The sequence below is a fragment of the Thermothielavioides terrestris genome, chromosome 1 (genome assembly GCF_000226115.1).
Source record: "Thermothielavioides terrestris NRRL 8126 chromosome 1, complete sequence".
Taxonomy (NCBI): Eukaryota; Fungi; Ascomycota; class Sordariomycetes; order Sordariales; family Chaetomiaceae; genus Thermothielavioides; species Thermothielavioides terrestris.
The window spans coordinates 5,998,885-6,025,722 of record NC_016457.1 but is presented as its reverse complement, the minus strand read 5'-3'; the positions used below and the strand labels follow the sequence as shown (position 1 = coordinate 6,025,722).

Genomic DNA, 26,838 nt, shown 5'->3' with positions numbered 1-26,838 from the left:
TTCATGCCTCGCCATACTATGTGCAGAGGATGATCGAGCTCCCTTGAAAGACGAGGAGCACAGCTTCGGGAGACGGACAGGTTTCCTAGCCGTGAGCTTGGTTTTCGGCCATTGAGGATCAGCTTGCGCCAAACGGAACTCGAAACCAAGCAACTCAAGCTTGGTCTTTGGAACTATCCACTGCTTCCTCTTCCCGATCACTGCAGCCGGCACTTGATCTCTGTTTGCTTAACTACAGGCCGTTGCTAGCGCATGAAAAAACGCTCCCCACAGCGCCACTCTCAAACTCGAGGATAATACTCTCGACGCTAGCATACGTGCCGACGCTCAGGAAGAAAACGCCGATAAGGATGATGGCAATATTGAGCGCGGCCAGCAGGTAGCCGGCCACAGTGTGATCCCGCACGAGAGTGACGCTACCATCAGCGCGACGCATTCGGAAATAGGCAACGCCCCAGAAGATAAAACCAAAGAAGCTGTCGAAGAGGGAGCTCATCAGGGAGAGCACTGTCCAGCACTAGTTAGCGTGGTTGACAATAAGCAGAGAACCAGCAAGCTTACAAGATGAGAAAAATGGAATAACTTGAGCGATGATAAAGGCAACGATCCAGGTAGCCACTGTTAAGAGCGACAGTCAGCTAACCAATTCGCAAGACTGAGCTTGCGGGCAGCACTCACGTAAGATGGACGCCCAGGTTGCCCAGCCGACCAGAGTGTGGTCGTGCTTGTGGCGCGAGTTCTGGAAAATGCGGAAGAAGACGAAGCGGGCGGACACCGACGCGTACAACACGCCGAGGAAGATGAGTGTGGGGATCATGAAGGAGAAGGACACCTTCTTGAACAGCGGCTGTAGCGAGCCAAAGGCGGGCGCCGTCATGTATTGGTTCCCGACGTAGGCGTAAACAACAGCGCCGACGATGCTGAACAGGATAACCTCGGCAATGGTGCAGGCCCAGAGCGCCTTGGGGAATTCGCGCGGGTCTTTCATCTCGGCGATGAAGGACGGCAGGGTAATCTGGCCGATGAACGTGTAGCTGATGTTGAGAAACGCGCCTAAACCGTTGACGAACGTGGTGCCTAGCACGGGCACGGCCGTCACGATCGGACTCCCACCGACGCCTGTTGTGCCGTCGGGGTTGGTGAAGGTCGACCGTGGGTCATAGCCAGCTGGGTGGGACTGGACACCGGCGAAAATGGTCGCGAGGAGAACGGAAACGAAGGTGAAGAAGGCGGATGCGGTGCCGAGCTTGGACAACATATCAAAGGTCCGGGGGAGGGAGAAGAGCCAGCAGATAATGGCGGCAACGACCCCAAAGCTCACGGTCCGGCATCCAACGTCGTCTGCCTCCGTCATGGTGTTGAGGTATTTTGCGCCAACCAAGACATGAAGACCCTAGGATGCCCCCGTCAGCAGGAATCAAGAGGCCAAGAGCGGCTATTGGCTCTTTTTTCCGGACTCACCTGGATGAACTGTACAACAGCGCCATGTTAGCTGCGGGCTGGCCAGAAAGGGGAACAGTCAGAGGGACGGACGCGGTGCGTACCGTGTTGTTCAGGATGAACATGATAGCTGTGGCCCACCAGGCCCATCGCTTATTCCAGAAGAGCATCTGTCCAATGTCGCAAACATCCCGGACCTCGGGATGGCGTAGACAGAACTCCCACAGCACCAGCGACCTGCCCAAGTGATTAGGAGCCTAGCAGCCACCGTACGAAATTGAACCTTACGTGTAGAGCACCAGCCCAGCGCTGACAACCGTCAGGATCAATCTATTTAAGCAATCGTGTCAGCGCTTTCAAGCAAAACTGCCAACCTTACCCATCAAGGCAGCGAAAGAACAAGCACCACATCAATGAAACTTACCCCGGAACGAGGCCGAGAACGCTGTAAGACCACGGAAAGCTCATGATGGCCTGAAGCACCAATGCACTTAGCATCCAATACTCCTGCGGTGCACCGCTGTCGTCGAGGCACCTACCAAGCAAATGTACTCGGAGAACAGAAGGGCGGCCGTCTAGAGATGGCAACAATGTCTGCCGTCAGCATCTCCCCCGAACAACAAAGGGGATCGCCAGCACGGCTCCGCACTGCGCACCTTCTGCCAGCTGCAAGTCCGGTATCTGATTGCATGGCCGTCTTCAGCAGCAATCTGCTTGTCCAAAATTGCCGTGCTGCTCTGATCGGAATCCGAGTCGCTCAGGGAAATGCTGCTGAGAACGGGCCCGATCCGCGGCCCGATGGTGACATCCTGCCCGCCGAACCATGAGGACCAACCTGCTGGCTTCGGCACCTGAGTCGCCCGCCGCTCCCCTTTGACGCCATCCTTTTCCTCGAACATCCCCCGTTCTGCGAGGTCTCCGGATGACATGGCGAGTGCAGCACCCAAAGTAGCACAATGGCAGAGTTGTCGTGTAGATGTTGAGTGTTTGGTGACGCGTCTCACGAGCTCGAGATTGCGCACCAGAGTGTGTATGTAAACAGCGGGAAGTGGGGCAACCTCATCATCGTCATGCAGGCTCCGGATCACGCCTTCGCACTAAGAAGTCATTGGACCTGGGACTGCTGCAAGACGGACGGCAGGCGGGGCGGCTGTGGGGGACTGGGCAGGGCTGAAGGGCGGCTCGATAAATAGTGAGCTTACAAAAGCAGGAAAGTTTTGCGATCGGCAGTCCACGTTGGTGAAGCGAACCCAACAGCAAGGTTCGGACCCTGTTATTGCAAGACGTGAGCGTTCCAAAGTTCCTGGCCTGAACCTGGAAAGGCCGTCATCCCTGGACCCCCACGCTCCACGGGGACATCAGTGACGTAACGTCGTTAAGGGGCCGCCCTGGGCCAAAAGTGCGTGACGCGCGAAGCAAACTCAGTAAATGGACACGTGCAAGTCACGAGGTGGCGCGGTCGAATTGAGAACCGAGCGGTTTGGGGTGAAACACCGCCGAGGCTGGGACAGGAAGGCGACTTAAAGTTGCAGAAAAGACCAGTGATTGGGGAAGGAAAGGGGGAATCGAGAGGAAGCGATACAGAAACGAACAGAGGCGGTAATGAACGAAAGGCCGCGGAAGTATATTATGGCGATGGCCGGGTCCTTGAAAACGACGAGAGAGGTCAGAAAGCCATCAACAGGATGAGACAAGCTTTATGATTGGACATATCGCGCGTCCTCGACTTCTCCGCGACTAGATGTGGCTGCCATCTGATCGAGCGGACTACGTGCCCGAGGGGAGAGAGCAGAGAAGCAACAGGCACGCTCGCGGCAATGTCAATGGGAAATTGTATGCACTGAGGTTCATGTCACTTGCGCTAGCCACTGAATCGGAGTGAACATCACATACGTGTTAGGAGGGGACCACCATTCACTCCCATCTCGCGGCTCCTGACTGAACTGCAACGAAACCGTTGTCAGTTTTGGAAAAACGTATGGCGAGGCAATCCCCGTAATGACACTTGGTGGCAAGACAAACCAGCCGTCCGAGGTTTCTTAACACGGCCTACATAAGTCCCACGGCCTTTAATCGGGGGCAAATGACATAATGGGGCTCTCTCGAATCTGTTTGGAGGGAGTTTCTTCGCAGCGTAGGAGACCTTAGATGTTTGTCCCTAGGAAGACCAACAACACCAATCCCTGATGAGCCCAAGCAAGCATCTAGCGGCTATGACTTTGACTTGTGAGCAATCGTGTGCGGAGGGGCTGGCCGGCAACGGCATCTCACATGGCTGGGCCGCGGCAGCCGTACGCACCGAGCAGCATCATCCAGTTCAGACTGTTTATGTGCACGCTTCCACTACAGCACGGTCCTGCGGTGCTCGTACCTGTTGAGAGGCGCGGCGGATAATTAGGGCGTTCACGGATAGGTAGAAGAGCGACGAGCACTCCAGTCTGTGCTCCTACAACGCTGGCAAACTCTACCGCCAGAGCAGGGATTGTGGGAAGCGATATAAACGGCTTACAGCTGATAAGAGGACTTGTTTCGATGTCATCCCTTGCAGCGGTGGCTTGGACGCTGTGAAGGTTAGCGAGCCGCTTCTGGCTCTCAGACATATCCATGGATGTTATTGATGCCGTAAGCGTTTGAGTCAGCCTACCCATTTTCCTTCCCCCGGCAATCTCTCCCCTAGGTCATCCGCCCAATAAGTTTGGAGGCGAGTGCCGAGCAGAAGCATCCTGGCCGAGCTTCTGATGTATCTGTCTGCAATGAATAGCAGCTCTTTGTGATAAGAGGAGCGAACTTCCGCTTATTGAAGTGACAAGTTTCTTGCCTAGATGATCTTGAATGGAAAATTGCTCTCGAGAGAAACCTTGGGAATTACATTCCTGTTAGCATTGACTGTCGAGCTGTACATTTCGATATTGTAGATGGAGTGCGTTGCCTTCTATAGCACTAGACAACAAGTTGATCATTAGCAATAGAACTTAGGAAGCTGTTTTGGATCCTCGAGATCTCGGAGTTAGGGGTTGACTTGACCCTAGAGCTCAACGCACATTCCGGGGCGATTCGGACCACTAACGTTAGAACTGGTCTCCGCCTCCAACAATGAGGTAACAAGCCCATGTTTGTGCTCTCGGGACACGAACTGCGGCCCGCGCTATCCAGAGCACGGATGGCTCCATCGCAATTCGCCGCTGTGGACCAATGGTCTCCAAACCTCAAAATCTCCGAACCCGTTCGGGTGATAACAACTCTGGCTCCGCAACGCCTCGGAGGTAGATATCTAGGTCAGGATACAAATACTACACATCTTTATTCCTATCAATGATGCTGCTTTCAATGGCCAATGGGCCTGCTGCGACCCGACGTCCCAAAGCTCACGAAACCCAAAGCCTAACTTTCTAGCTCACTGAAACCGAGCTTCCGCTTATCCCGACCCTTCCCACCAAACATATTGCATCGAACCACCATGACCTCGGCGACCAGGCTCATTGATCTTCACCCCAACGTCAAGATCAATACGATTATCCGTCACCCGCCCGGATCTCAATCTGAACATGGATCCCCAACGATCGTCTTCCTCCACTTCTGGGGAGGCTCGAGCAGCACCTGGTCACTCGTAAATCCTCTTGTCTCGGAGAAATACCCGACTATCGCTCTCGACTTCCGCGGGTGGGGATGCTCGAGCGGCCCGGACGAAAGGGGCGCTTACTCGATTGCGGCACTGGCCGGCGACGTGGAGGAGGTCATTGCTGCTCTCGAGATCAACGAGGTCGTTCTCGTCGGCTTGTCCATGGGCGCCAAGGTTGCACAACTTGTCGCGGCCCATATGTGCGCCGGAGCAGCTCGCAACAAGGAGGCAGCCAAATTGCGCGGGCTTATCCTTGTGAGCCCAGCTCCCCCGACCCCGCTGACACTGCCACCGGATATGCGTGAACAACAGCTGCACGCCTACGACGACGAGATTTCCGCCACTTTTGTGGCCATCAACGTCCTCACGACACGTTTCCGGTCAGAGTCACGCATCTTGCCTGACTTTGTGGTCAGTGACATGGTGGGAGGCAACAAGTGGGCTAAAGAGGCCTGGCCTGCTTATGCGATGGCCGAAGACGTCTCGGGGGCCGTTGGCAACGTCACAGTTCCTGTTCTTGTGCTCGCCGCCGCCGAGGATGTCGTGGAGCCCCTGCATAGGGTAGAGACGGAATTGGTATCTCGTTTCCCTAACGCGAGAGTCGAGGTGTTGCCAAAGTCCGGTCACCTCTCACCGTTGGATGCACCTGAGGCTGTAGCAGGGTATCTTTTAGAATTCATGGAGCACATGTGATGCTGGTGCTCCGCTCGCAATACAGACTCATGCATAACAGCGCGCTCACTTCGATAGATAAAGCATCAATGACTTCACTTAGTCGGATAGGCTCGGATCCAACACGAAGGGGCGTTGTCAGGGGGTTGGTGACCAACGTTCAAACTTCTGAAAGAGATAGAACTATATTTTTCAATGCTGAAACAAACCTCGATATAACCGAGGGTACCGGTCCTTCAACTCCACTCACCACTTTGGAATTATAAGTCAATGCCACCTATCAACAACTATGGAGAAGATATGGTACCAACGCCAAGTTCAAGCAGAGGGTGCACTTCTTTCTTTGCTAAGCGCGCAGCTTCCGCCCCACTCCTCTCCGAATGAGAGTCTAGCTGTCGCCGGAGTCTCCGGCCCAGGGGCAGACCGAGATCCCTCGACTTTGCTTGGATCGGTGAGCCGACGTCGCGTGGCAAGCTGAGGCCTTGGTGCTCCAACTCCGTTCCTGTCATTTACCTACATTCGGTGGGTTTCCTACATCCCCTCATATCCTCCAAGTAACTCGGACAAGACCAGGCGTTTTAGTAACGAAAGAACACTCTCATGGTGGTAAATATCTCGGGCGGTCCTAGGGTATATCTACAGCTTTCGACGTTCGACCAAAACAATGAGAACAAGAATGTAAACGCTTATCCCTCGGTTACATCATCAGTCACGAAGACAGTGAGCCCCCAAATTCTTCCAGCGCCCAGAACCAAAAGCGACCCGTATAGGCAGTGTACCTGCCTACCACATCACTGCCCAAATTAATGCCATTCGTTCTGCGGCTCAGCTTCATGCTGGGGCGTCCGCTGTTGCCTTGAATGTGGATGGCGGCAGCACCTCCAACGCCTGGGGCGTCGGAGGCTTCGAGGACGAGCCTGTCGCACTTGCCGCAGCGCTCGAGGTGGAGTGACTCGGCTCGGCATCCGGCTGAGACGAGGGCTGAGAACCGACGCCGGCAGTGGTGGACTCAGACAGATGCGAGGACAGGGGGCCGGCCAGCATAACCCGAGCTCTCAACCAGACCAAGGCAACTCCGTCGGTGCTGGATCCAGCCTTGGCCCCTGGGAGGTTAACGCTCTCTGTCACCACTGCCGGCTGCACAACCATGACTATCGGCTGGTCTTCGCTGTTCTCGGCAGACCCTGAGGGCTTGTCTTTCGAGGCCCCTGCGTGGTGATTGCGAGCTTCAACCTCGGCCTGGGCATGGCATAAGGTCACCAGTGGGGTCGCCGCTTTAACCTCTTTGCTTCCCAGATCTTTCCAGCCATGCAGATGCAGAGGCGCCACGCGGGTCCACAGGCGGCACGAGAACCTCAAGGCCTCATCAATCATGTCTGTCAGCGTGCACTCGAGTTTTTCGATGCCGTTTGCATCTTGGTCCTGGAGCAGGAATCTTGCGGACCCGCCAAGGAAGCGTTCTTTCAACTTCCTCGCGAAGTTGAGTCGTGAATCCACGAACGTCCGGCGAGACTCGTTCCGGCCGGCAGCTGCTGCATCTTTCAGACTAAAGCCGCCGTCCGCAAACAGCCTCATCATCTGAGCGCGCCAATGGTGTGCTGCCACCCTCGATTCTTCGTCCTGGGCTGTCAAGACATCAGTTCATGTTCACAACGAACAGGTAAGCACTCTTCCAGGGGCAGACTGACCATCTGCAAGCATGTGAACCAGCCTTTCCATGTCCGACTTTACGGGTAGGCCAAGCAAGGACGCGCTGTTCCCGGAAGGCGGCAGCAAGGACGTGATCAGAGGAGGTGGGAACTGCGGGCTCTTGGGCGTTGGACAGGGCCCTGGCCGGAGCGGCGCTACCTCGCTGAAAGAGTTGGTGTCCATGCGAAAACCCACGCCGGGCAGAGCGGGGAGAGGCCGAGGCGGCATGATGCCCGGGCTCTCCAGCGTGCCCATGGACGTGGCAGCGAACACCCACATGGGTGACGCCACGATCTCCTCGCAGATGAAGTTGGCTAACATGCCGTTGAGCAGAGTGTGCAAAGCCTCTTTGCCGCCATTGAGGATCTCGGGAGGGAGGCCGCCCGAGTCTGTCATCCGCACGAATCCCTTCACGTCCTCGCAGAGCTCTTGCAGTTGGAGAGGATGAAGACCGCTACTGAGCCTATTGGCGTCCTGATGACCGAAAGTCCTGGCCCAGCGGTTCCACGCGGTATCTTGGTCGTCGAACCACGCAGTGATCTCCTCGTTGGACAGGATGTTGGGAAGCTTCTGTGGATGCTTGCTCACCAGGTCCAATACCAGCTCGCCCAACTCGCGCATCCGAGCCTCGTACTCGATCTCCTTGCGCCGGATACCTTCATTCCATTGGCGCGCTCGGCGGTCGTGGTGTTGTTTCAGTGTCGCGAGCTTGCGTGTAAGATCCTGGTTCTCAGCCAGAAGCTCGCGTTCGGTCAGCTGCAGAGCGGCAATCCGCTGATAGAGGCTCCGATTCTCCTGCACGAGTTCGCTCTCGACCGCCTGTTGCGCCATCGATTGAAGGAACCTGTTGATACGCTCGTCTGCGAGGCCCTTGTTGTCATTGACCGAGGCCTTTGCGTCCCTTGTGGTGGCAGATCTGCGGTGGGCGGATTGCGATCTCTCTCTGGTCGCGACGGAACTTTGCACACCCCTGTTCCTGCTTTGCTCCCGAGCCTCTCGTCCCTCTCGGGACTCGCGGCTATCGTGCGCGGGACGCGGCTTGCTGTTGGAGCGAGATTCCGAGTGGGAGTGGCCAACCTGGGACTGGTGGAAAGACCGGTGGATACTCTCAACAAGCTGCGCCGCTGACGGAACGTTGCCTCGCGCCAGGTCGCCGAATTCGACTATTGTGGAACTGGGCGTGTTGGGCTCCTCATCGACAGGCTGTAGGAGGCCGTTCGGTAGGCTATTCGGCATAGGCGTCAGAGGGGCGCTGTCACGGTTCGTGATCCGAGCATTCGAGCCGGCCTTGGGACTGCTGTGAGTGGGCGTGGCAGAGTTCGTGTGTGAACTGCTGCGCGAGGAAGACGAGTCCCTGCGCAGGAGCAAAATGGCGTCCTTTCGCGGCTCGATGGGGGAGAAGGTCATGGTGGGAAGGGCGGTGGTTGGCGCGGGCGCAGTCGAGTCTGACACCATCGGTGTTGGAGGATCATAAATGAAATGGAAGAGACAGTGAAGAGAGGACAGTTGCTGGTCGTGTCGGCATCACCACCACTCCAGGGCCCAGAGGGCGATCGCTACGGTCGGAAAGAGAACTGGCAGGATGGCAAAAAGGCTCAGCGAAACAGGAAAGGTCAATCATGGAGGAGGGGGAAGGAGGGGAGTGAGCCAGGTGAATTTGGGGACAACTCACGAGCCTGACCCCACTCAGGCCGCCGGCGGGAGGGGCGTGATCACTGCCAGCCTCCCGCGGGCCTCTGGTTGAACTGGTTGGTCGACCGCGATGGGCGACAGGGGGGTGGTTCGTCGACAGGAAACCTCTTGCCGCCGCGGCATGCGAGCCGTGAGCTGACTGGTTGACAATATGCATGAAAAACGCATACTGTGCAGCCAACCCCCCTTAACCACTTCAGCCGGCGAAAGGTCAAGGGGAAGCGAAAGGGGTTGGGTTGGATTGGCGGTCTGTCGAGTCGACAAAACAAGACACAGCCGCTGACAGCCTGCGTAGTACACAGTATGGCAAGGAAGCGATCAGCTTATCCATCGTGCGCTCCGACTCTCCTTGATGAAGCGCATGTTCCTCGGCAGACATCTGGATGGGACGGATAGTTATCGGGAACGGGGCGCTACTTTTCGACAGTAATGAGGCAGGAATACGCCTTACTGTTTCGTTCTGTATGAGCAAAGGCTTGGACGATCCTTCAGCTGAATTCATGCTTCAGTTGGGAAGCGCACTGGCCTTCGCTCTCTTCCACGTTGGTTTCGCGAGAGTCGGGTAAGCTTCAGGTTGAACTTGAGAGGAGAACGGCTGCAGCACACTGGGCCTGAGCCCCCCAGACAACGCCCTGGCCTGTGAGGTGCCCAACTCCCTGGCGCTCTCGTTGTCCTCCATTTCTCAGCTGTCGTTGGCTAGAGTTGCCCCACGCTCTGCATTCAACTCTGGGAATAACACTCACTATTGGGTCCCCATCGCACGAGGAAACGAAGAGAGCAAATGTTTTGCGCAGGTCAGCTTTGCGCGCGGTTGCATCAAGCCGCCATGCCCCATTTAGGGATCTGGCATGCCACCTCATGTGAGCCACGCGCCTAGCGGTAGGCATCGACTAACCTAACAGTAGGTCCCTGATTAGTTATACACCCGATATATGAATGTAATGCTATCATTGAAGAAATCGAAAAATACATTTCAACGCTGTGAGCAGCAACAATGTTCTTCTGAGCTCTTACTTGAAACAGTTTTTAGTGTTTATTGCACGCGATCAATCTCCATGGGCCTTGCTGCACTGTGTGCACACTCAAATGCACCCTACCCCGGGGCTCATTCTGCGCAGTCAGGATGGTCTGAAGTTATCTTCTTGACCAATGAGGGCGAGCCACCCACCGTCCGGGCCGCGAATGGCTGTGGCTGCGTGGTACGGGCAGTTCCGCACCCCGGCGGCGGCTTCGGGGGCCAAGCGCTAACAGTCCATGTCGAAAGGGCAGGGGACCTGGCTTGCGGCCCAGCGCATGGACATGCATCGGCGCTTGGTTTGAGGAAGATGCGGGGCCAAAAAATAAATAAATAAATAAAAATAAATAAAAATTAAAAAAAAATAAAAATTAAAATTAAAAAAATAAAAAAGAGAAAAAAGAGAAAAAAAAGAAAAAAAGAAAAAAAAGAAAAGAAAAAGAAAAAGAGTTGGAATGCCGGATACTCCAGACACTTCAGAGCTGTTGTTCAGCGTCTCGCAGTCAAGCTGGCCTCTTGTACTGCTAGTACTGCATCGGGAACTCAACAGACAATATGCCGGCTGGAGTCGGGTGCCGGCCCATTTCCTTTCCTGCCTCGCTGTAAGTCCTGGGGCAGGGCTGAAGGATGGACTTGGTCGCTTGCATCTGGAGAGCTTCCCTTGGAACCGAAGAGAACCTCTCATTTCCGTTTCTCGACCCTTGGCAACGTGACTTCTTCGGATAGAACATGCTGCGCGCCTGCTTACGTTGTGACGCCTGCTGTAAGCACCAAGAGCATAACCAAACATATCCGCAACACCTGCTTCGGTCAGGATAGCTCGATTTCTGTGTTGAACTGAGTTGCAGCGGATCGAGGTGCGCTGGCATCCAGGGATGGAGCGCTTCTCTGGTGTAAGGCAAGGTCGCGGGGAGCCAAGACACGCTGCGGGGCAGGAGGTGGGGCTAGGACGCCAGACCCTCACACCAGAAATCAAGGAACCTGACTAATGGACTGCCCTGCGCTGACATGCGCACCCGCCTGGCCGGCAGTGCCGTCTTCCAAATTTGATGAGAAGAACGCGGATTGATCCATTGTGTACTGCCGTCCCCGAATCTTATGTTTGCACCGGGGGCCCAATCTCGTACCGAGATCCGACGACCACGCTTGCGCGCCCCGGACCTGTCCCGCGGGCTGTCAATACAGTTCGCCCCCTTTTGCGCCGAGTCAAATAAGCGCCCCACGCTCCCACGATGCCCGGCTCCGAGTTGCGACAATTGCAGTCCGACGGAACCCGGCTTCCCTCCTTCTACTCTCCGCGCCCGGAACCACCAGAGACGCCGCACAACGACGCCGATATTGAACAGGCCGACTTCTCCATTTCCGGCGGCAATCCCGCGTCTGCGAGCGACGGCGACAATGCGGAGGACGCCTCGCCGGCGCAACCGGCCACGCCGTTAACACAGCCGCCGCCGGCATCGCTCCTCTCCCCGGCATTCACTCCACCATCAACGCCCGGGACGGCAACACCGAGTGCTGCCGGCCCCGCTATCCCCGCCGAACCACGCGGCATTCCGGTTGACAGCTCGATCCCGACGGGCGGATGCGGCACAAAGCATCCACGGTTGCTCGAGAGGTTGCCGCAGGTGGAATGCATTGTGCGCGCACGCATCCCGACGACGACGGGCGCCGAGATGTTTCTGCACCTGTACAAGAACGACGTGGATAACAAGGAGCACCTGGCTATCGTGTTTGGCGGGAACATTCGGAGCAAGTCCCTGGACGCTGTGAGAGAAGGCGAGACCGAGATGGATCGCCTGGTTAGAGGCGCTTATACCGGCAGGCTGTACCCTGGGAGGACGACAAGCGGGTTTCCGGGTGCGACGGCCGCGGCAGACGGTCTAGACGCCCCGGATCATGCAGCGCTGGGGCCGCCCCTCGTCCGGATACACAGCGAGTGCTACACCGGCGAGACAGTCTGGTCAGCACGGTGCGACTGCGGGGAGCAGCTCGACGAGGCGGCGCGGCTCATGTCGCTGCCCGGGAACAAGGCCGGCGGCATCATCATCTACCTGAGGCAGGAAGGCCGCGGCATCGGTCTGGGCGAGAAGCTCAAGGCATATAACCTGCAGGACCTGGGGTCTGACACGGTCGAGGCGAACCTGCTCCTGCGCCACCCGGCGGACGCGCGCAGCTACGGCCTGGCCACGGCCATGCTCCTCGACCTGGGGCAGAAGGAAATCCGACTCCTGACGAACAACCCGGACAAGATCCGCGCCGTTGAGGGCCCTCACCGCGAGATCGTCGTCAAGGAACGGGTCGCCATGGTGCCGCTGTCGTGGAAGGGAAAGGGGGGCTTCCGGGCGCCCGAGGTCGAGGGCTATCTGAAGACGAAGGTAAGACTTGGTCTCCGCACACACTTACGCTCTGGTTGTGGGCATGGAGCTGACTTTCACTCGCGTCCCAGATCGAGAAGATGGGCCACATGCTAGATTTGGGGAGTCTGCCAAGTTGACCGACTCCGTCAACCACGACCGCCCTTGTAATCTACTTGTACTTACGATAGATATCTGCATGGTGCATAGACAACGGCGTGTTACTTGCGTTTCTTAGATACCTTACCTACACTTGGATGTGCTCCTAAATTTCAGGTTTACCCAGTTGCTGATTCTGCTTTGGAGATGTGCCGGTCAGCACTGCCCTTGTATGGATCGGGACCCGGAAGAGGGTGCCTGTCTTATCGATAAGTCGCGCATTCAAGTGGCGCGCTTGTCACCCTGATGACCCCCAAAAGTGCCCGCTTTCGCGTCGATGTGGAGAGCCTGCGTTGCCCTGCCCGCTGCGTGTCAGAGCCCTCCATTCCAGCACCGATTTTCTCGCGACACTTTACCCACTACGTGGGGTGTCTTTGCCTTCCTGTATTAGGCGCACCTCCCCCAAGATGCCCGACGGCAACAGCTTTCGTCTGCGGCTGGTCGTGCGACGTCACGCGCTGCCCGAAGTGAGGGTCGTCTTCGCCGTCGCGCTCGACAACGATCCAACCATCGCCGCGCTGTTGGAGCAGGTCAACGACGTCATTCCACTGGAGAGCAACAATTGGGGTCTGGAGGACTACGCTGTTGAGCTCCGTGATTCCCACGGCTGCGCCTTCGAGTGCCTGCACTTCCAGCAACTGTCCTCCGTCTTGAGAAATGACGAGGAAGTGTTCATCCGTCCCCTCGATACCGCCGACCAGCGGAAGCGTCGATTAAGTGGGCGCCTCCAAATCTCGGCCAGCGGGAAGCATCTCGTCGACGGTGTAGCTTTCGGTCGCCCGCGCCTCAGGACGCCGAGAGACCGGCCAGCCGTCGAGATACCCCCTTTGAAGCGCCGAAGGCTCGAGTACGATGCCGAGGAAAGCGATGACCAACAACCCCAACTGCTCCTTACCGAACACGGGGAAAACTCCAGAGCTGGCCGTCGTTCCCGCCTGCGAACGCGGTTCGCTCTTGCTCAGGGCGATGGCTCTGGACTCGAACGAGACGAAGAGGAAGTTGACGACGACGACTTCGAAGAGAGTACAGACCAGGATAGCAGTGCGAGTGAAGTTGACTCAGACGCAAGTGACCCTGACGACGGCGACCTGGAAGAGGAGCTTCGGGGTCTGCAGGCGGAAAATGAACAATTTCAGAACGAAGTTCGTGCCGTTCAAGGTCGGGTACCTCGGACTTCGGCGTCATCAAGGAGGAGAGGACCAGAGCGAAAACCTTCCACAGCCCTTCAAACGGTTTCTGGTGCAGCTTCGTTCGGTAGTCGCGGAACGGCCGTCTCTCCCAATCAAGAGACTGCCAAATCGGGATCCTCCGGGTTGCAGATGAAGCACCACTACCGACCAGTTGGCTCTCCCGACGCCGTCCTTGCCCAACCCAACCGCCCGCCATCCCGAACCGAGGCAGCCTGGGAGGACGAGGCTGGCCAAAGCGATGCGGAGTCTGTCGCTTCCATCGTGAAACACTACGACGAGCACGGATTTCCCAGCGGCTCCATCCTCGCTGGGACGGCCGCTGCTCAGATGGCCGAGGCCATGCGCAAAGCCGGCCACCCGGTAAAGCCCCCGGTGCATACCAGATTCGATGAGGATTCCATCGTCCCTCCTGATCTTCCTCCATCCTCGGCCGGTCCAGATCAGATTGACAAAGCCGATGAGATGGAGACTGGGGTCGAGGGCGAGAGCGACCAGGACAGTGGCCCCGAAGTCGCCCCTTCGAACGTGACGAAATCACCAGGTGGTGTCAGGCCCTCTGCGACCAGTCCTTCATCCGTGTCGCGAGATAGCGAGAGTGACAGCGACAACGACAGCGCCAGCAGCAGCAGCAGCAGCGACAGTAGCAGTAGCAGCTACAGCGACAATGACGCCGGCAGCGACAGTGGCAGCGACAGTGGCAGCGACAGTGACAGCGATAACGACAGCGATAGCGACAGCACTAGTGACAGCGGGGCCGAGACCAGCAGTGATAGTGATGACAGTGACGCCGCGCGGGGCACCGGCGAGAGCTCTGACCACGTGGGCGATGTCCGCGGACCTCAAATCGGCTCATCCAGTGGAAGCGAGAGCGGCGAGTCTGATTCGTCCTCTGATGGAGACTCGTCTGACGGCGGTCCCGGCGACGCCTCCAAGCCGCCGTCGCCCCGAAGTACTGTCCCTGCAGTGCAAGTCCCGGTTACTCAAGGGAACGCCATCCCTCGGGGTGCGGAGCCTGAGACGATCGTTCCGACAGCCGACAGTAGCTCAGGGGAACGCCCGAGGCTGGTTCCACCAAGACAGGGGAAAACAGCTACGCAGAAGAGGAATGCGAGGAGAAGAGCTGCTCTCAGGGCGCTCAAGGCTGCCGCTCAGAACGAATCATTGCCGGCCGTGACCGAGGCCGCCCAAGACTCACCAATCGTCGTCCCTCCCGACTTTCGTGACTCAATTGCGGCGAAAAAAGCAGCGTTATTGCAGAGCCTCGGCATGCTTCAAGAGATGTCCCCTGAGACCGGGAGGGCTACTAGCGAGGGCGAAGGCCCCGAAGCCAAGCGGAATCAAGACCAAGTTCGCAGTATTCACGCTGACGGCGTTCAGCCATCGCTGAATCACGGTCTCGGTCCCTCCATCGACAACCAACCTCGGGGGTCCAGAGATGAACCACACTTGCAGGAAGGCCCGGAATCATGGCGGGACAGGATTAATTACCGCGCGGTGGAATGTTGCCACGAAGGGGTCGAGCTCAGTGAACCACCTTTCCCTTTTGTCCAGCGCTGGGATCCCCAGCAGCAATGCCAATACTTCAAGGGCAGCAAGAATCTGCGTGGCGGCCGTTCCAAACGGAAACAGCGCAATCAACCGGAGTATTTGGATGAAGGAAGCCGGTCAAGCGCCAAGAGGAGGAAACGCGCCCGCGATTATGATGCCGACAACGACCATGAGTGGTCTCATGCCGGTCACGACGGTGATACTGGTCTTGGGGACACAATGCTCAACTACGACGACGAACCTGAGGAAACCGCGAAGCAACCGGATCGGGCATCAAACCCGGCCGTCGGCGAGGATGAAGAGGATGAAGACCTGCCAACCCCTCCTGCCGATTTGTCCTCTCTGCCTGTCCTAGAACCGGGTGAGGCCGCGTCGGGCATGGTTGTGACCTGGAAACAGTGGGTTCTGTCCAAAGCCACCAACTGGCAGCCCCAGGTATTGGCGCTCACCGGGATTGTGGTCGACGTCCTGGAAGACAATGCCCTAAAGGTTCGTCTTGCCAAACGAGATCGCAACCTGGACCGCAACGAAAAGGTTTACGACGATGAGGGGAACCGCGTTTATGACAAGTTTGAGTTGCCCGGCATGGAAGACGAGGACGAAGAGGCCGCGGCGGAGGGATACCGGGTCCTGGGTCCTGCAGATATGATCGAGCCGCGCATCTTGCGACCTGCTCCCCAGGATGTTGGGGCCTCATCATGTGGACAGCCACCAGCTGACGCCGAGAGGAGGGAGAGGCCTCAAAATGCGGATTCAAAGGAAACGCTAGAAACGCCGTCTTGCGAGGCAGTACCATCTGCTACGCTGGATCAAGCAGAAGGCGAAGTCGAAACTTCTGGACCCGGGAGATGCCCTGGGGAGGTGGACGTCGACAGCCCGGCCGCTAATGGTGGACGCCAGAGCTCTGAGCCTCCTGCCGGACAAAAGCCCGTCGACATTCCCATCTCAGAAAAGCGGCGGCATGAGATCAGTCTCCTCATTCATGAAGCCGGCTTCAGGAAGGAGATCGACCCCTCGGTTTCCAACCATGCTGGCTTAGACCTCAGCAGCCCGACGCGGCAATTAGAGGAAATGGCAGAGGAAGGTGCCACCTTGCCGTCAGAAGCTTCGCAGGCTCGGAGTCAAAGCAGCCCGGGGTCACACGCTCAGGCGACATCAAACAATCTTGACTCCCAGCCGATCTACCTGGAGCCTTTCCACGGTTTCTCGGATCCAGTTTCGGAGCCGTCTGAGAGAGCACCGGTCGTCTCTCCCCACCTGGGTCTCCCGCCCTCTGAAGCAGATAGCCTCCACAGCGGGCGGCAGGTCGATCCCGACTTCTCCATTGAATTGGGCGATGACTCTTTCCACGGCCCTGACGGTTCTGTCTCTGTCTCTCGCTCTACGCTGCGTAACGACAGTGAAAACGAGCACGGCAGGGCAAGCAAGCAGCCCAAGCATGACAGGGAGGAGGAGTCAGAGTCGGAGTCGTCCGACGGCTCCGGACTCTCTCTGAGCGATTTGTGGGCATCAGGCTCAACTCAGGGGCCTCGATCCCCAAGCAACCGTGCTGTCGTGGCGGCTATCAAGGCCCGGAAGCCGGCTGCTGCGTCCAATCCGGAGTACGAGGAAGCCATGCGGCGTCTTGAAGACTCTGACGTCTCCGACCAGGATGAGAACCAGCGGGTGCAGCCACGAGATTCCAGACTGGCCCGGGAATTGGTGGTCAAGCCCGTCGAGAGGCCGTCGCCGAAGCGGCCGACCCAGCGGACTGGGGCCTCGGACTTGGTCAGTATTGGGCCACGCATCAAGGCCGAGCGTGCCTCCCCAGGTCACAGTTCGGCTCGTCCTGCTCGTACCAACGCGGGCAGATTGGCACGGCACGCCAGCTCGCCGTTCGTCATCCCCGAGGGTTCCCAAGTCGTGTCGCTCCTGTCCAGCAGCCCGGAGCCTGAGGTGGAAGAATACTACGCGGAAGACAGCCTCGACGAGACGTACGAAGACCCGGACCTGCCGAGCGGTCCGGGCTGGGTCAAGAAGGCGCGCCCTCGCCGCGGAGAAGGTAAAAAGCCGCCGCCGCCCCCGGAGGTGCCGGATGCCCAGCCCTTGAAGGCGGGCACTGCCTCGCAGGCAAAGCAGAATGGTGCGCTGAACTCGTTGCTGCGGGCAAAGAGCAAGGTGATGTCGAAAATCTTTTAGCGGGGCTTGGGGTTAGTCGTTGCATTCGTCGGCTTAGAAATTCGCTTGTGAGAAGCTGGTCATTGTATTATAGCTCCGTGAATCCGGGTCTGGTGTGCCTTGCTCGGCCCTTCGCAGACCGGATGCCTGACTTGAAGTGTATGTTGCTGCAACGATGGAAGTCTAAATCATTCGTAATTCAATCAGTGTTATGCCTCTTGTGAGATCCCTTCCTCGTATGTCAGGAAATGGATTTGAGTAGTGCAGGTAATCTCGTTGGCAGCCCGCCATGCCCCTTTGATACCAGCGCGTGGCTTTGTCGGTTGGGGTCTTGATGTGCGCTGGCCTCGGTCTCGAAGTGGTTGGAGATTACCTTCAACTCGAGACATCCCCAGCCAAAATCGAGGTACATCACAAATGCTCATGATGGAGGCACGTCCTCACAATAGCGATGGACATGCTGGTCGGTGGACCGCTTGGGATGAATGCACTCTGGAAGGCCCAGGCATACATAGTGGCACACTTACTTCCAAGCCGTCAGTACACCACATCCAGTTGGAGGTTGATGAGAACAGCCGCTGAGGCTCATACATATTCCGGTTGTGGATGAATGACATCCAATAGCCCTAGGACCATTCGCCTCAGCGTCTGCGGATGGGGTTCTCTCGGCTGACGTTCTGGCGGCCTTCAAAATTCATTCCTCTATACCTGAGTACCGCCACGGCCTTCCCCTCTAGGTTCGTCACTTAAGCAGCCCGGTATCATACGGAGTAGTGTTCAGGGTTCAACTGGTTTAGACGTTGGCTGAGCTTTTCCGCCCTCGTCTTCTCCCAGGTTTATCTTCACCGTCGTCGCCCTCGCTCATTCCTAAGAACCCTGCTCCTGAGCAAGATTGTCTCTCACCACGGACTCTGCTTGGCTAGTTGTGCTATTCCCGCACGCTGCCCACATGTGGAATGTCCTCTAACTCGCCGACATGGGTAACGCGCTCGGGTTGAACAAGACCAGACCAGCGTGTTGCCAAGACAGCTTGTGATGACAACGCGCAGCAACACACCGTCCCCGGGAAGTGGTAATCACAAGGCAGTAGTGGGTTGGTAGTGACCTAAGTGGCCCGTTACATTGAGAGACTGACCGCTGCGGTGATGATGCCGTGCAGGTTGGACGACAAAGCATCAGGTCTTCCGTTGGGTGTGTGGAAACACCAAGCATGGCTGCGGGCCCATCAGATATCGAAGTTGGCCGTGTTATTGGACCGCAGCAAGAACCCAGTGCGTCGTCTCGGGTTTCGCGGCAGTCAGCCCCGAGCGGCGGATTGATTCTCCTCACGGTCTCCAGATGTAAAAGTTGGTGGGCCGGCTCGGACTCGTTACCGTAGACGATAGGCGGAGGGAGATGGTGTTTCTCGGCGGTGACGCGGCGTCGGTGTGGTCTTGAGCAGGCGTCGTTTCCGACTGGCGTTTTGAGGTGGGCGGCCGAGGCAAGTGAAGCGTCAAGATGTCACAGCGGACGCGTCTCCCCATCCTTCGCACCACTGTAGCTGCTCTCTTGACAGGTGGAAACAAGGCGGTCCCATTCCACGGCGGAAGATGTGATGTTGCCGTGCCCATCCATGCCCGAGATGAATTCCCCGCGAGTTGGTAACCGACGACGCCCTGTATTGAGAATGCTATGGTTCTGCCAGAATCATCGAAGCCCCGACCATCACGCCACCGTCATGAATTCCGGTTGCATAGTTACGGCGTCAAACTTGCCGGATGCAACAAGCAGTCCAGGGTAATGCACAAAGCCACAGCCATCGTCCGTTCCCGCCCAGATGAAACCCGGTATCGCAGACGACGCCAAAAAGAAACGCCAACCGTTTATTTCTCCTTCTTCGACTTCGCGCCCTTGACCTTCGCTGTGCCCCGCAGGGTCTTCTGCCGGTTCTTGCGCTGCTTGCCTGTATTGGGACGACGAGGGTCAGCCACGGAATTTCCACCTCCACCACGGTCACCCCTCTCGTCGACCCGTTAACTGCCTGCACCGTGGCTGGGGGCAACGTACGCTGCTGTCTGCTCGGCCTCTCGACCTTGGTTGCCAGGCCGACGCGGACCAGCCTGTAGTGGGGCTCGAACTTCTTCATGGCCTCGGGCGAGTCGTAGATGAGGGCGAAGCCGGTGGTCTTGCCGCCACCGAACTGGGTCCGGAGACCGAACACGCTGACCTGGTCCTTCTGGGCCTTGTACATGCCGGCGAGCTTCTCGCGGAGCTCCTCCTTGGAGATGTTGGCGCGGTTCGGGTGGAGGATGTCACTGCAGGCGCACAAAGAGCGAACGTCAGCCCCACGTTCAACGGCCAGCAATCGGGCGACCCAATTCCCCATGCACTCCATTGGACCAAGATCCAGCCCATTGCAATCGGCCTCGGTGGGAGATTCATCGACATAGCTTGTCGAGCGATGGATGGATATGGCGACGGACGGGACGGGGCGACGGGTAGCGCGAGATGCCGGGGGGAGAGACTCACACGACCATCTGCTTGCGACCGAGCAGAGGGTTGCGGATGAACTTGCGCGTACGCAGCGTGACCGGGGAGTCGGAGTCGGCCATCTTGGCGGTTGGATGGCGGTCGATGTTTGGCGATAACTTCCTGGTTCGCAAGACCGGGAGGTTTCGAAGTGGGATTTTCCTGCCGTGGTGAATTTTGCAGGGCAGGGTGCTGCGCCAGGGTGGAGCTCGAAAAATTCCGGTCCCGGGTCGGTTAGTTGGTTGGGCGCAAGCCCTAATCAGAAAGTTGTGGCCGCAAATTTGAGGCGTAATCCATCCGACATCTGGTGTGACCCCGCACCAAACACAGTCGCCCCCCAATTCTCCATTCGTTTTGTGTGGGACTTTGCACCCACTTGCAGCACAAGATCTCACCATTTGGATTTCAATTTGCAGATGTGTATGGGACTCTGATCATTGTAGAACGGCCCGTTCTGCGCCTTCCTCGGCGGCACCGGGAACGGCTCGTTGGCCAAAGCGAAGCCTCGTTTTCCGCAGACGTCCAAGAAGTTCTCAAAGGTCGCCCTGTTCCGCTCCGTCGCGGCAATCAGGATGGAAATGCCCGGGAAAAGGCGTGCCAGCTCCTGCAGCGTCGCGACCAGAGCCGGAATCACGCTCACGTCGTAGGTGATGTCCGCGCCGAGCACCATGTCCACATGCCTGCCTCCGTTCCATGCGTCCTCTTCCGTGCCTAGGAGAGCATGGCCCCATTTCAGTTCCGTTGCTGAGACCCTGTCGGATCCCTGGAGGCCGTTGAGGAAGAAGCTGTCGGCCAGCTTGTTGACAACCTCGCCGGATCCATCCGATGCGATGACATGCTCTGCGCCGAGATACTTGGCGCACAGCACCGCGAGATAACCCGTTCCCGTGCCCAGCTCGAGGATGCGTTTGTCCCTGACAAGGGAAGGGTTGACGCAGAGATACTGCCCGAGATGCAGCGCCGCCTCCCAGGTGCGCAATCCGGTAGTTCCCGACGCGGCGATGAGGGAGCGAGCTTCCAAGAGGGTGATGTGCGGGTTGTCAATGGGTGCTTGAAGAAGCGAGAGATGGTAAGTCACATAGGATCTCTGCTGCGCGGCTTCCATCTCGGACGGCAGTGGCTGTGAAAGCAACCGCGACAATGCCGACGTGAGGCTGTCCGCGATGCCCTGCAGCGGTCAATTGTCTGGCCTCTGGCATAGTGCCACCCAAGCTCATCCCTTACATGCTTGTCCCAGTCCTCGATGGCAGACTCAATCCTGGCGATCAGCTCCGTCAAAATTCGCAGCTGGTACCGCCGCGGAAGAGGCAAGGCGACGGCATCGTCAAATACGCGCTCGTAGATGGCCTCCTGTACGTCTTCGGCGCGGAGCAGCTCAGCGTCCGGGAACTCCGGGGCGCTGTCCAACTGCAAGACCTGCCAGCAAAAGCGGGCAACTTGCGGGCTGATCTGGAACGCCGGGGGCATCGCGCACATCGTGTCTTTCAAGACGTCCGAGGCGGGAGAACTCGGGGTGACAGTCTGAATTCCTGACCACACCGCCTTTTTAGTGCGTTACGGCAGATTGTGGATTGACCTCGGACCTGCACGTTTGTTTCATCACCCTCGGCTCTGTTCGAGTTGGGAACCACAAGTCAACCCGACAACAAGGCGAAAGGAGCAGGCATCTGAGCCGTGAGCCGCCCTGGCCTGGGCCGGCCAGCATGCCACTCGTGGCAGCTGAGGACGGCGCTGGCTGACACAGAAGAAAAGCACGCTGGCTCGTCATATGGAACGGCAGTCCTCGGCTTGCCCGGAGTCGTACCTGGCCACGCGGGATGATGGATTCTGAATTTCGGCTCGGTTTAGTTCTGTAAGTACAAAAGCACAACAGACTCGGTACTCCAAGATCTCAGCCAAGGACGGCCAGCTGGAAGAAAGCCTGTACTGATTAGAGGTAGGTAGTTACTGTACGGAATACTCAAAACGCCGCCCCAGTGTTTCAATACCGCAGACATGCATGCACACTTAGACCAGCAGATAATCAAAGAACGTCTATGACCAGTACAATTAGTTGAAACCGAAGAAGAAACCTGATGGTCGGTCAGGGCGGGCCCAAGCGTTGCGTAATCGCCCACGCCAGCCACGTCGACGCCACGCAGCTTGCGTCAGGGGCTGCTGAGTCTCAACGGTGCGTCTGACGGCCGGCCCGTCTGATGATCGTGTCGCTCCAGCTTCGATCGACGGGCGAATCCGACTGAATGTTATTGCAGAAGCCGAGAAGTCCCTGTCATGCCGGGAATGCAACCCGGTCCCGTACCAACGGGGACCAGATTTCAAGGGCTGCAACTCGGCCCCTTGGTCGACCGGGTAGCTTTTCCCCATCCCGCATTCGCAGCGTTCTTAGCGGCGTCCGTGGACGCATCCGAAGACTCCTTCCTAGTGGGCCGCCACTCGCCAAGTCCCATGGTTTCTTTTCTTTTTCGTTTTTTCTCAGTGGCGGCTGGCCACGGCAACCTGCCGGTCCTCCGCGTGGGCGGCATGGCTGGCGCTGCCGCTTCCCGAATCGGCGGCCTGGCCGCGGCGGTGGGCCATCAGATCGAGGCCCGACGGGGCCGCAGCATCGTCCATGTAAGGCCCGGGCAGGTGATGATGATGCGCGGCCGCCGCGCTGGCGCTCTCGCCGGGGACGTATGTGTGACTGCTGCTGCCCGAGCCGGCGGCTGGGCCCCCGGCACCGCCGCCGTTCAGCGAGCTGCGCCGAGGCGAGGCCGTGTACGAGCTCATCTCGAAGCCGGGGCCCTGGCTCTGGATGCTGTTGCGCTCCTGCTCGCTGAAGATGCCATCGTGTGCGGAGTAGGTGTCCGAGTTGGAGCGGGACGATGACGAGTGGTGGCTGGAGAGGCTGCTGCTCGTCGTTGAGGAATAAGGAAGGCCCGGCGTGTTGAATCCGCCCGCGTAGCTGGCCGCCGTGGCTACGTCAGCCAGCGTACTCGCGGCAGACGTGGTCGATGACGCCGAGGATTTGAGAGTGGCCGGGTAGGGCAGTGAAGAGGAGCGCGCGGCCGGATTTGGCAGCAGTCGTTCTGGGCCGGGCGTGCTCGACATCGGCAGTGATGCGGCGACGCCTGAGAAGGAAAAGTTGGGCGAGTCCGCACTGACCGAGTGAGGCGGTCGATGGAGCAGGCCAGCGCCGTGATAGCTGCTGTACGGCCCATCTGTGTCCAGGTATATGCTGCTGAACGACGACGGCTTCGCCGCCGGCCGGGTTCCGGCGCCTGAGCTCCACTGACCAGGCAACATGCCGACCGGTTCCTGGTGCATTACGGACGGAGAGGACACGCCAAGACCGAATTCGAACTCGTCGGGGTAGGGGGTGCCGTAGGCATGCATGGCCGGATAGTACGCTTTGGTCGCCGGCGTGTAAGCATACGCCGAGCTGCTGCGGAAGGAACCCAGCACGTCGTTGGAGCCCAGGGTGGGCAGACTTGAATCGTGGCTATAGGGAATGCCGCCGCCGACCGGGGTGCGACTGGCATAGACCCTCGCGTCCCCAACACTGTACCCGAAGTCACTGGCGTCGGGTCGGATCGGGGCTTCACGCGACGATACCTGGCATCCGCCGCGCGGCGAGCTGCTGTTAGCTTCGCCGCCGGGACTGCGATGGGACCAGGGACGTAGCGGGTCCAGGGCGTGACAGGGGGAGGAAACAAAGAAAAAGGGGGGAACTCTGCCAAGCATACCCGTAAGAACTGGCATTGGTCCACGCCAGCGTTCTTGCAGTTGGAGCATGGCTGGCCCTGGCCTGGATCGCCACTGCATCGGATCTTGCGCTTGCGACAGCGGCCGCACTGAAGACACAAAGAAACGCTTTCGGTCAGCCAACGGGACTCGGATCGGGAGTGATTGGGCAAAAGGGGAGCGATGCTAGCTAGGAACCTAACGGTGGGGTCCGAGGCCAGATACAAAGGGCGGTGGTGTGCTGACGGTTGGAATTTGGAAGTTGGGAGTGGGTGGGTGCGTCTTACTGCCACGGCAATGCGTTTCCTCTGGGGCGCCGAGTCAGAGTCCAGCTGGTCCGCCATGGTAATGGCCCGCGTGTCGTGCGAGGAGGACAAGGGGAAGCGCCGGTCCGTGGGGGAGGGGAAGTACAGTGGATAGGGACGGCTATATCGTCTTCCGTCGCTGGCCGTATAACAAGCCTGGGATACCATGGTTCCCGCCACCTGCCGACACAGTGTCCTCCACGCCGTGGCGCAGCGTAGGTAATATGGCGGTAATGGTCTCCTCGTTCTGGCCTGTCTCTTTCTCTCTCCTTTCCTCCGTGTTCCCCACTTCGACGGCGGTCTGCGGTACCCGCTCTCTACTGTCCCAAGGCTGAGCAGGCAGGTAAGTGATGTGCGGCCTGCCCCGTGCTGGCCCTGGCTGGATGGGTCTGAGTCGGCCGCAACGACGGAAAGGGCGGAGGCTGCCGAAGTGCTGGTACCCGGCGTCTACTGCGACTCGCTTAAGGGAGAAATCTCTTGAGTAGTCGCTGAGGGACTGGCGTCTGGCGGACTTGAGAACGGTGAATCCGGATTGGAAGGTAGGAGAGCCGGGTTGATGGGGGCTTTACAAGGTGTCCCCGTGTTTGGACATGAGACGACCCAGATCTGGCCGAGCGACATGAGCGACATATACCGACAGCGCTGGCAGGATCTCGCAGTGCCCCCGCGCCACCCACCCACGGCACACACGCTGGTGTTGCACGAACCCCCGGCCGAGAAAGACGTGGTGCCATGGCCGCCTGGGTCAAGATGGCGCACTCGTGCCATCGGCACGAAGAGGGAATGAGACATACCTGAGCCCGGAGAATCAAGGCTGTATGTATGTCAGGCCCAAGACCTGCTCGGCGGCGTCCAGCTTCTGTTGTCGATGTCTTGCCCGGTCCGGCCCTTGGCTTCGAAGGAGGCGGCGAACGATTCGATTCAGCCAAGTCGTCGCCAATGCCGTGCAAACGCGCGAGATTCCGAGTGGACAAGCTGTGACAGGCGGATTACTAGTAACTAGTTGAACCGAGCTGATGCAATGACATCAACCGAGTATTCGAGATCAGTGGCAGCGCTGCTAGAATCGTGGTCATCCAAGCATTCACTCCTCGTTGGCTACAAGGTCCCGCCGCCAGGAGTGATGAGGGAGGATCAAAGGCGAGAGAGGCCCGAAGACGAGGGTGTTCTGCAAGAGCGTTCGGGTGTTATAGGTGAATTGTGTCACCGAGTGGACGTTTCCCTCCAGGGAGCCCGAAATTCTCTGTTTGCTCGCGCATCGTGCCCTCCTTTCCATCGACCCGCGCTGCGCTCTTGACCCTGCCATGGCGGACGCCGTGCTCTGCCTCCGCGACGCCCCCCCTTCTTTCCTAGCAGGTAACACAAACCCAAAGGCACTGATGGCCTCGTCCCCCATAGGTCCGTTCGTTGGTCGTGCACGTCATGACAGACGGGTACGTGTGCGTGCCAGGTACGTATCTAGCCAAACGACAGGGGTTGCCATCTGATACCTGCAATACTGCACCCTGGACCTGGTGTCAGGTGAAGTTACGGCCTCCGTCGGACACCTGCATGTAGATTACCACGCCCAGCAGTTGACAGGGCTGGATCTCTGCGCGCTTGCGAGAAGGAAGGAGGCAGAAGGACGACCACGACCCTGGCCCGCGAGAGATGCATGGGCTCGTCCACATGCCTTGCCCGCCGTGGAGCCTGGGCAGTCCAAGAAAGAATGGGAGAGAGCCGGCTCAGCAGGTACATGTAGAAGGGGCAGCGTTGATGCCGAGGGTAGAGAAAGAACGCGAACTGCCCAGCTGTGAATGGTTACTCAGGAGCAGAGTACGGTCTCGAGGGAAGAGAAAACGCTCGGGTTACCGATTTGGAGCAAACGCAGAGCAAGACGCGAAAGAAAGTCTTGCTTGACGCAGCGAGATAAGCACGCCGCAAACCAGAAGTGATTTGCGTAACGTTACGCAGGAGCTCTGTATACGCTGGGACGAAGCAGGCCCTCACCCTCGTCCACCGACAGCACATCTTGGGCCGCATTTTTCGTACTACCAGCGGTCTCACAGCATGCCGGTTGCTGTGACAATCCAACCGGGGCTACGGACTTTCCGTGCAGCCCGGATCTCAGGGCGGCGGTGGTGGTCACAGGCTGAGGAGGAGACCGCAATTGTCAAACGAGAAAGGAGGATTTAACGCTGGAGACGAAAGAAAATGAGGAGAGCAAGGTGCCCGTGCGACGACAATGCGTGGGGGGCCACTTGAAGTCAGCGAATCTCCGTTTGCTTGCTGAGCAGTTGACTGAGCGAGAAAGGACAAGAGTGGCCTGACTGACGCAGCCCGGTTCTGCGCTCGCGTCTGAACTGTTTGTTGACACTACTACATACACCCATTTCGACGCTCCAGGCACGGTGGGATTGGGGGAGGGGGGGTAAAGGGGGGGTGCCCTGTCACTTCGCCGCGGCGTTCAACCGCGAACATCGCCGCCTGCAGTCTGCAATCTCCAACATGTAATAACGAAGAGGGGCGCCCGGGCTTGCTTCTTGCTTCTCTCTCTTCTCTCTCTTCGGGCTGCCCAATACCAATCAAAGTAAGGGCATTGCGCAGGTAAGGGGCTGCAGAAGAAGGCGGTCCGTCACATGCGGCCTTCTGTTTGATGACAGCTCGCTGGTATTGCTTTGTATACAGAGTGCTATGCCGTACATGGAACCTCGCGCGGTGGGTTCTGTTTTTCCCTTCCGTTCTCTAGATGCAGACCTTGGCGGGGACACAACTTATTCTATTGCGTCAA

General features: G+C 58.2%; 8 protein-coding genes across 8 annotated transcripts; 3 read left to right on the top strand and 5 right to left on the bottom strand.

Moving 5' to 3' along the window:
• Positions 1–22: 22 nt before the first annotated feature.
• THITE_2109275 (uncharacterized protein) lies at positions 23–1,747 on the bottom strand. Its single transcript, XM_003650008.1, has 5 exons — positions 1,729–1,747; positions 1,545–1,677; positions 679–1,470; positions 562–618; positions 23–507 (listed from the first exon to the last, which is right to left on the bottom strand). Exons 3-5 carry the CDS (start codon positions 1,352–1,354, stop codon positions 233–235), a joined length of 1,008 nt encoding a protein of 335 aa, XP_003650056.1. The 5' UTR covers positions 1,355–1,470; positions 1,545–1,677; positions 1,729–1,747; the 3' UTR covers positions 23–232.
• A 2,949-nt stretch (positions 1,748–4,696) lies between these two features.
• On the top strand, positions 4,697–5,945 carry THITE_2109271 (uncharacterized protein). The gene has a single exon (XM_003650007.1). It carries the CDS (start codon positions 4,898–4,900, stop codon positions 5,750–5,752), a length of 855 nt encoding a protein of 284 aa, XP_003650055.1. The 5' UTR covers positions 4,697–4,897; the 3' UTR covers positions 5,753–5,945.
• A 456-nt stretch (positions 5,946–6,401) lies between these two features.
• THITE_2109268 (uncharacterized protein) lies at positions 6,402–9,118 on the bottom strand. The gene is made up of 3 exons (XM_003650006.1): positions 9,093–9,118; positions 7,420–8,994; positions 6,402–7,356 (listed from the first exon to the last, which is right to left on the bottom strand). The coding sequence occupies exons 2-3, from the start codon at positions 8,825–8,827 to the stop codon at positions 6,563–6,565; spliced, it is 2,202 nt and encodes a 733-aa protein (XP_003650054.1). The 5' UTR covers positions 8,828–8,994; positions 9,093–9,118; the 3' UTR covers positions 6,402–6,562.
• Positions 9,119–11,243: 2,125 nt separating this feature from the next.
• Positions 11,244–12,711, top strand: THITE_2169538 (uncharacterized protein). Its single transcript, XM_003650005.1, has 3 exons — positions 11,244–11,984; positions 12,030–12,502; positions 12,574–12,711. The coding sequence occupies exons 1-3, from the start codon at positions 11,360–11,362 to the stop codon at positions 12,619–12,621; spliced, it is 1,146 nt and encodes a 381-aa protein (XP_003650053.1). The 5' UTR covers positions 11,244–11,359; the 3' UTR covers positions 12,622–12,711.
• Positions 12,712–12,902: 191 nt separating this feature from the next.
• THITE_2109263 (uncharacterized protein) lies at positions 12,903–17,853 on the top strand. Its single transcript, XM_003650004.1, has one exon. The coding sequence runs from the start codon at positions 13,048–13,050 to the stop codon at positions 17,554–17,556; it is 4,509 nt and encodes a 1,502-aa protein (XP_003650052.1). The 5' UTR covers positions 12,903–13,047; the 3' UTR covers positions 17,557–17,853.
• A 1,123-nt stretch (positions 17,854–18,976) lies between these two features.
• On the bottom strand, positions 18,977–20,144 carry THITE_2109261 (40S ribosomal protein S24). Its single transcript, XM_003650003.1, has 3 exons — positions 20,044–20,144; positions 19,582–19,829; positions 18,977–19,477 (listed from the first exon to the last, which is right to left on the bottom strand). The coding sequence occupies exons 1-3, from the start codon at positions 20,124–20,126 to the stop codon at positions 19,398–19,400; spliced, it is 411 nt and encodes a 136-aa protein (XP_003650051.1). The 5' UTR covers positions 20,127–20,144; the 3' UTR covers positions 18,977–19,397.
• Positions 20,145–21,903, bottom strand: THITE_2109257 (uncharacterized protein). Its single transcript, XM_003650002.1, has 2 exons — positions 21,268–21,903; positions 20,145–21,211 (listed from the first exon to the last, which is right to left on the bottom strand). The coding sequence occupies exons 1-2, from the start codon at positions 21,508–21,510 to the stop codon at positions 20,435–20,437; spliced, it is 1,020 nt and encodes a 339-aa protein (XP_003650050.1). The 5' UTR covers positions 21,511–21,903; the 3' UTR covers positions 20,145–20,434.
• Positions 21,904–22,515: 612 nt separating this feature from the next.
• On the bottom strand, positions 22,516–24,107 carry THITE_39797 (uncharacterized protein; the record flags this gene model as incomplete). Its single annotated transcript, XM_003650001.1, has 3 exons — positions 22,516–23,634; positions 23,766–23,873; positions 24,051–24,107. 3 exons carry the CDS (start codon positions 24,105–24,107, stop codon positions 22,516–22,518), a joined length of 1,284 nt encoding a protein of 427 aa, XP_003650049.1.
• Between the last annotated feature and the right edge of the window lie 2,731 nt (positions 24,108–26,838).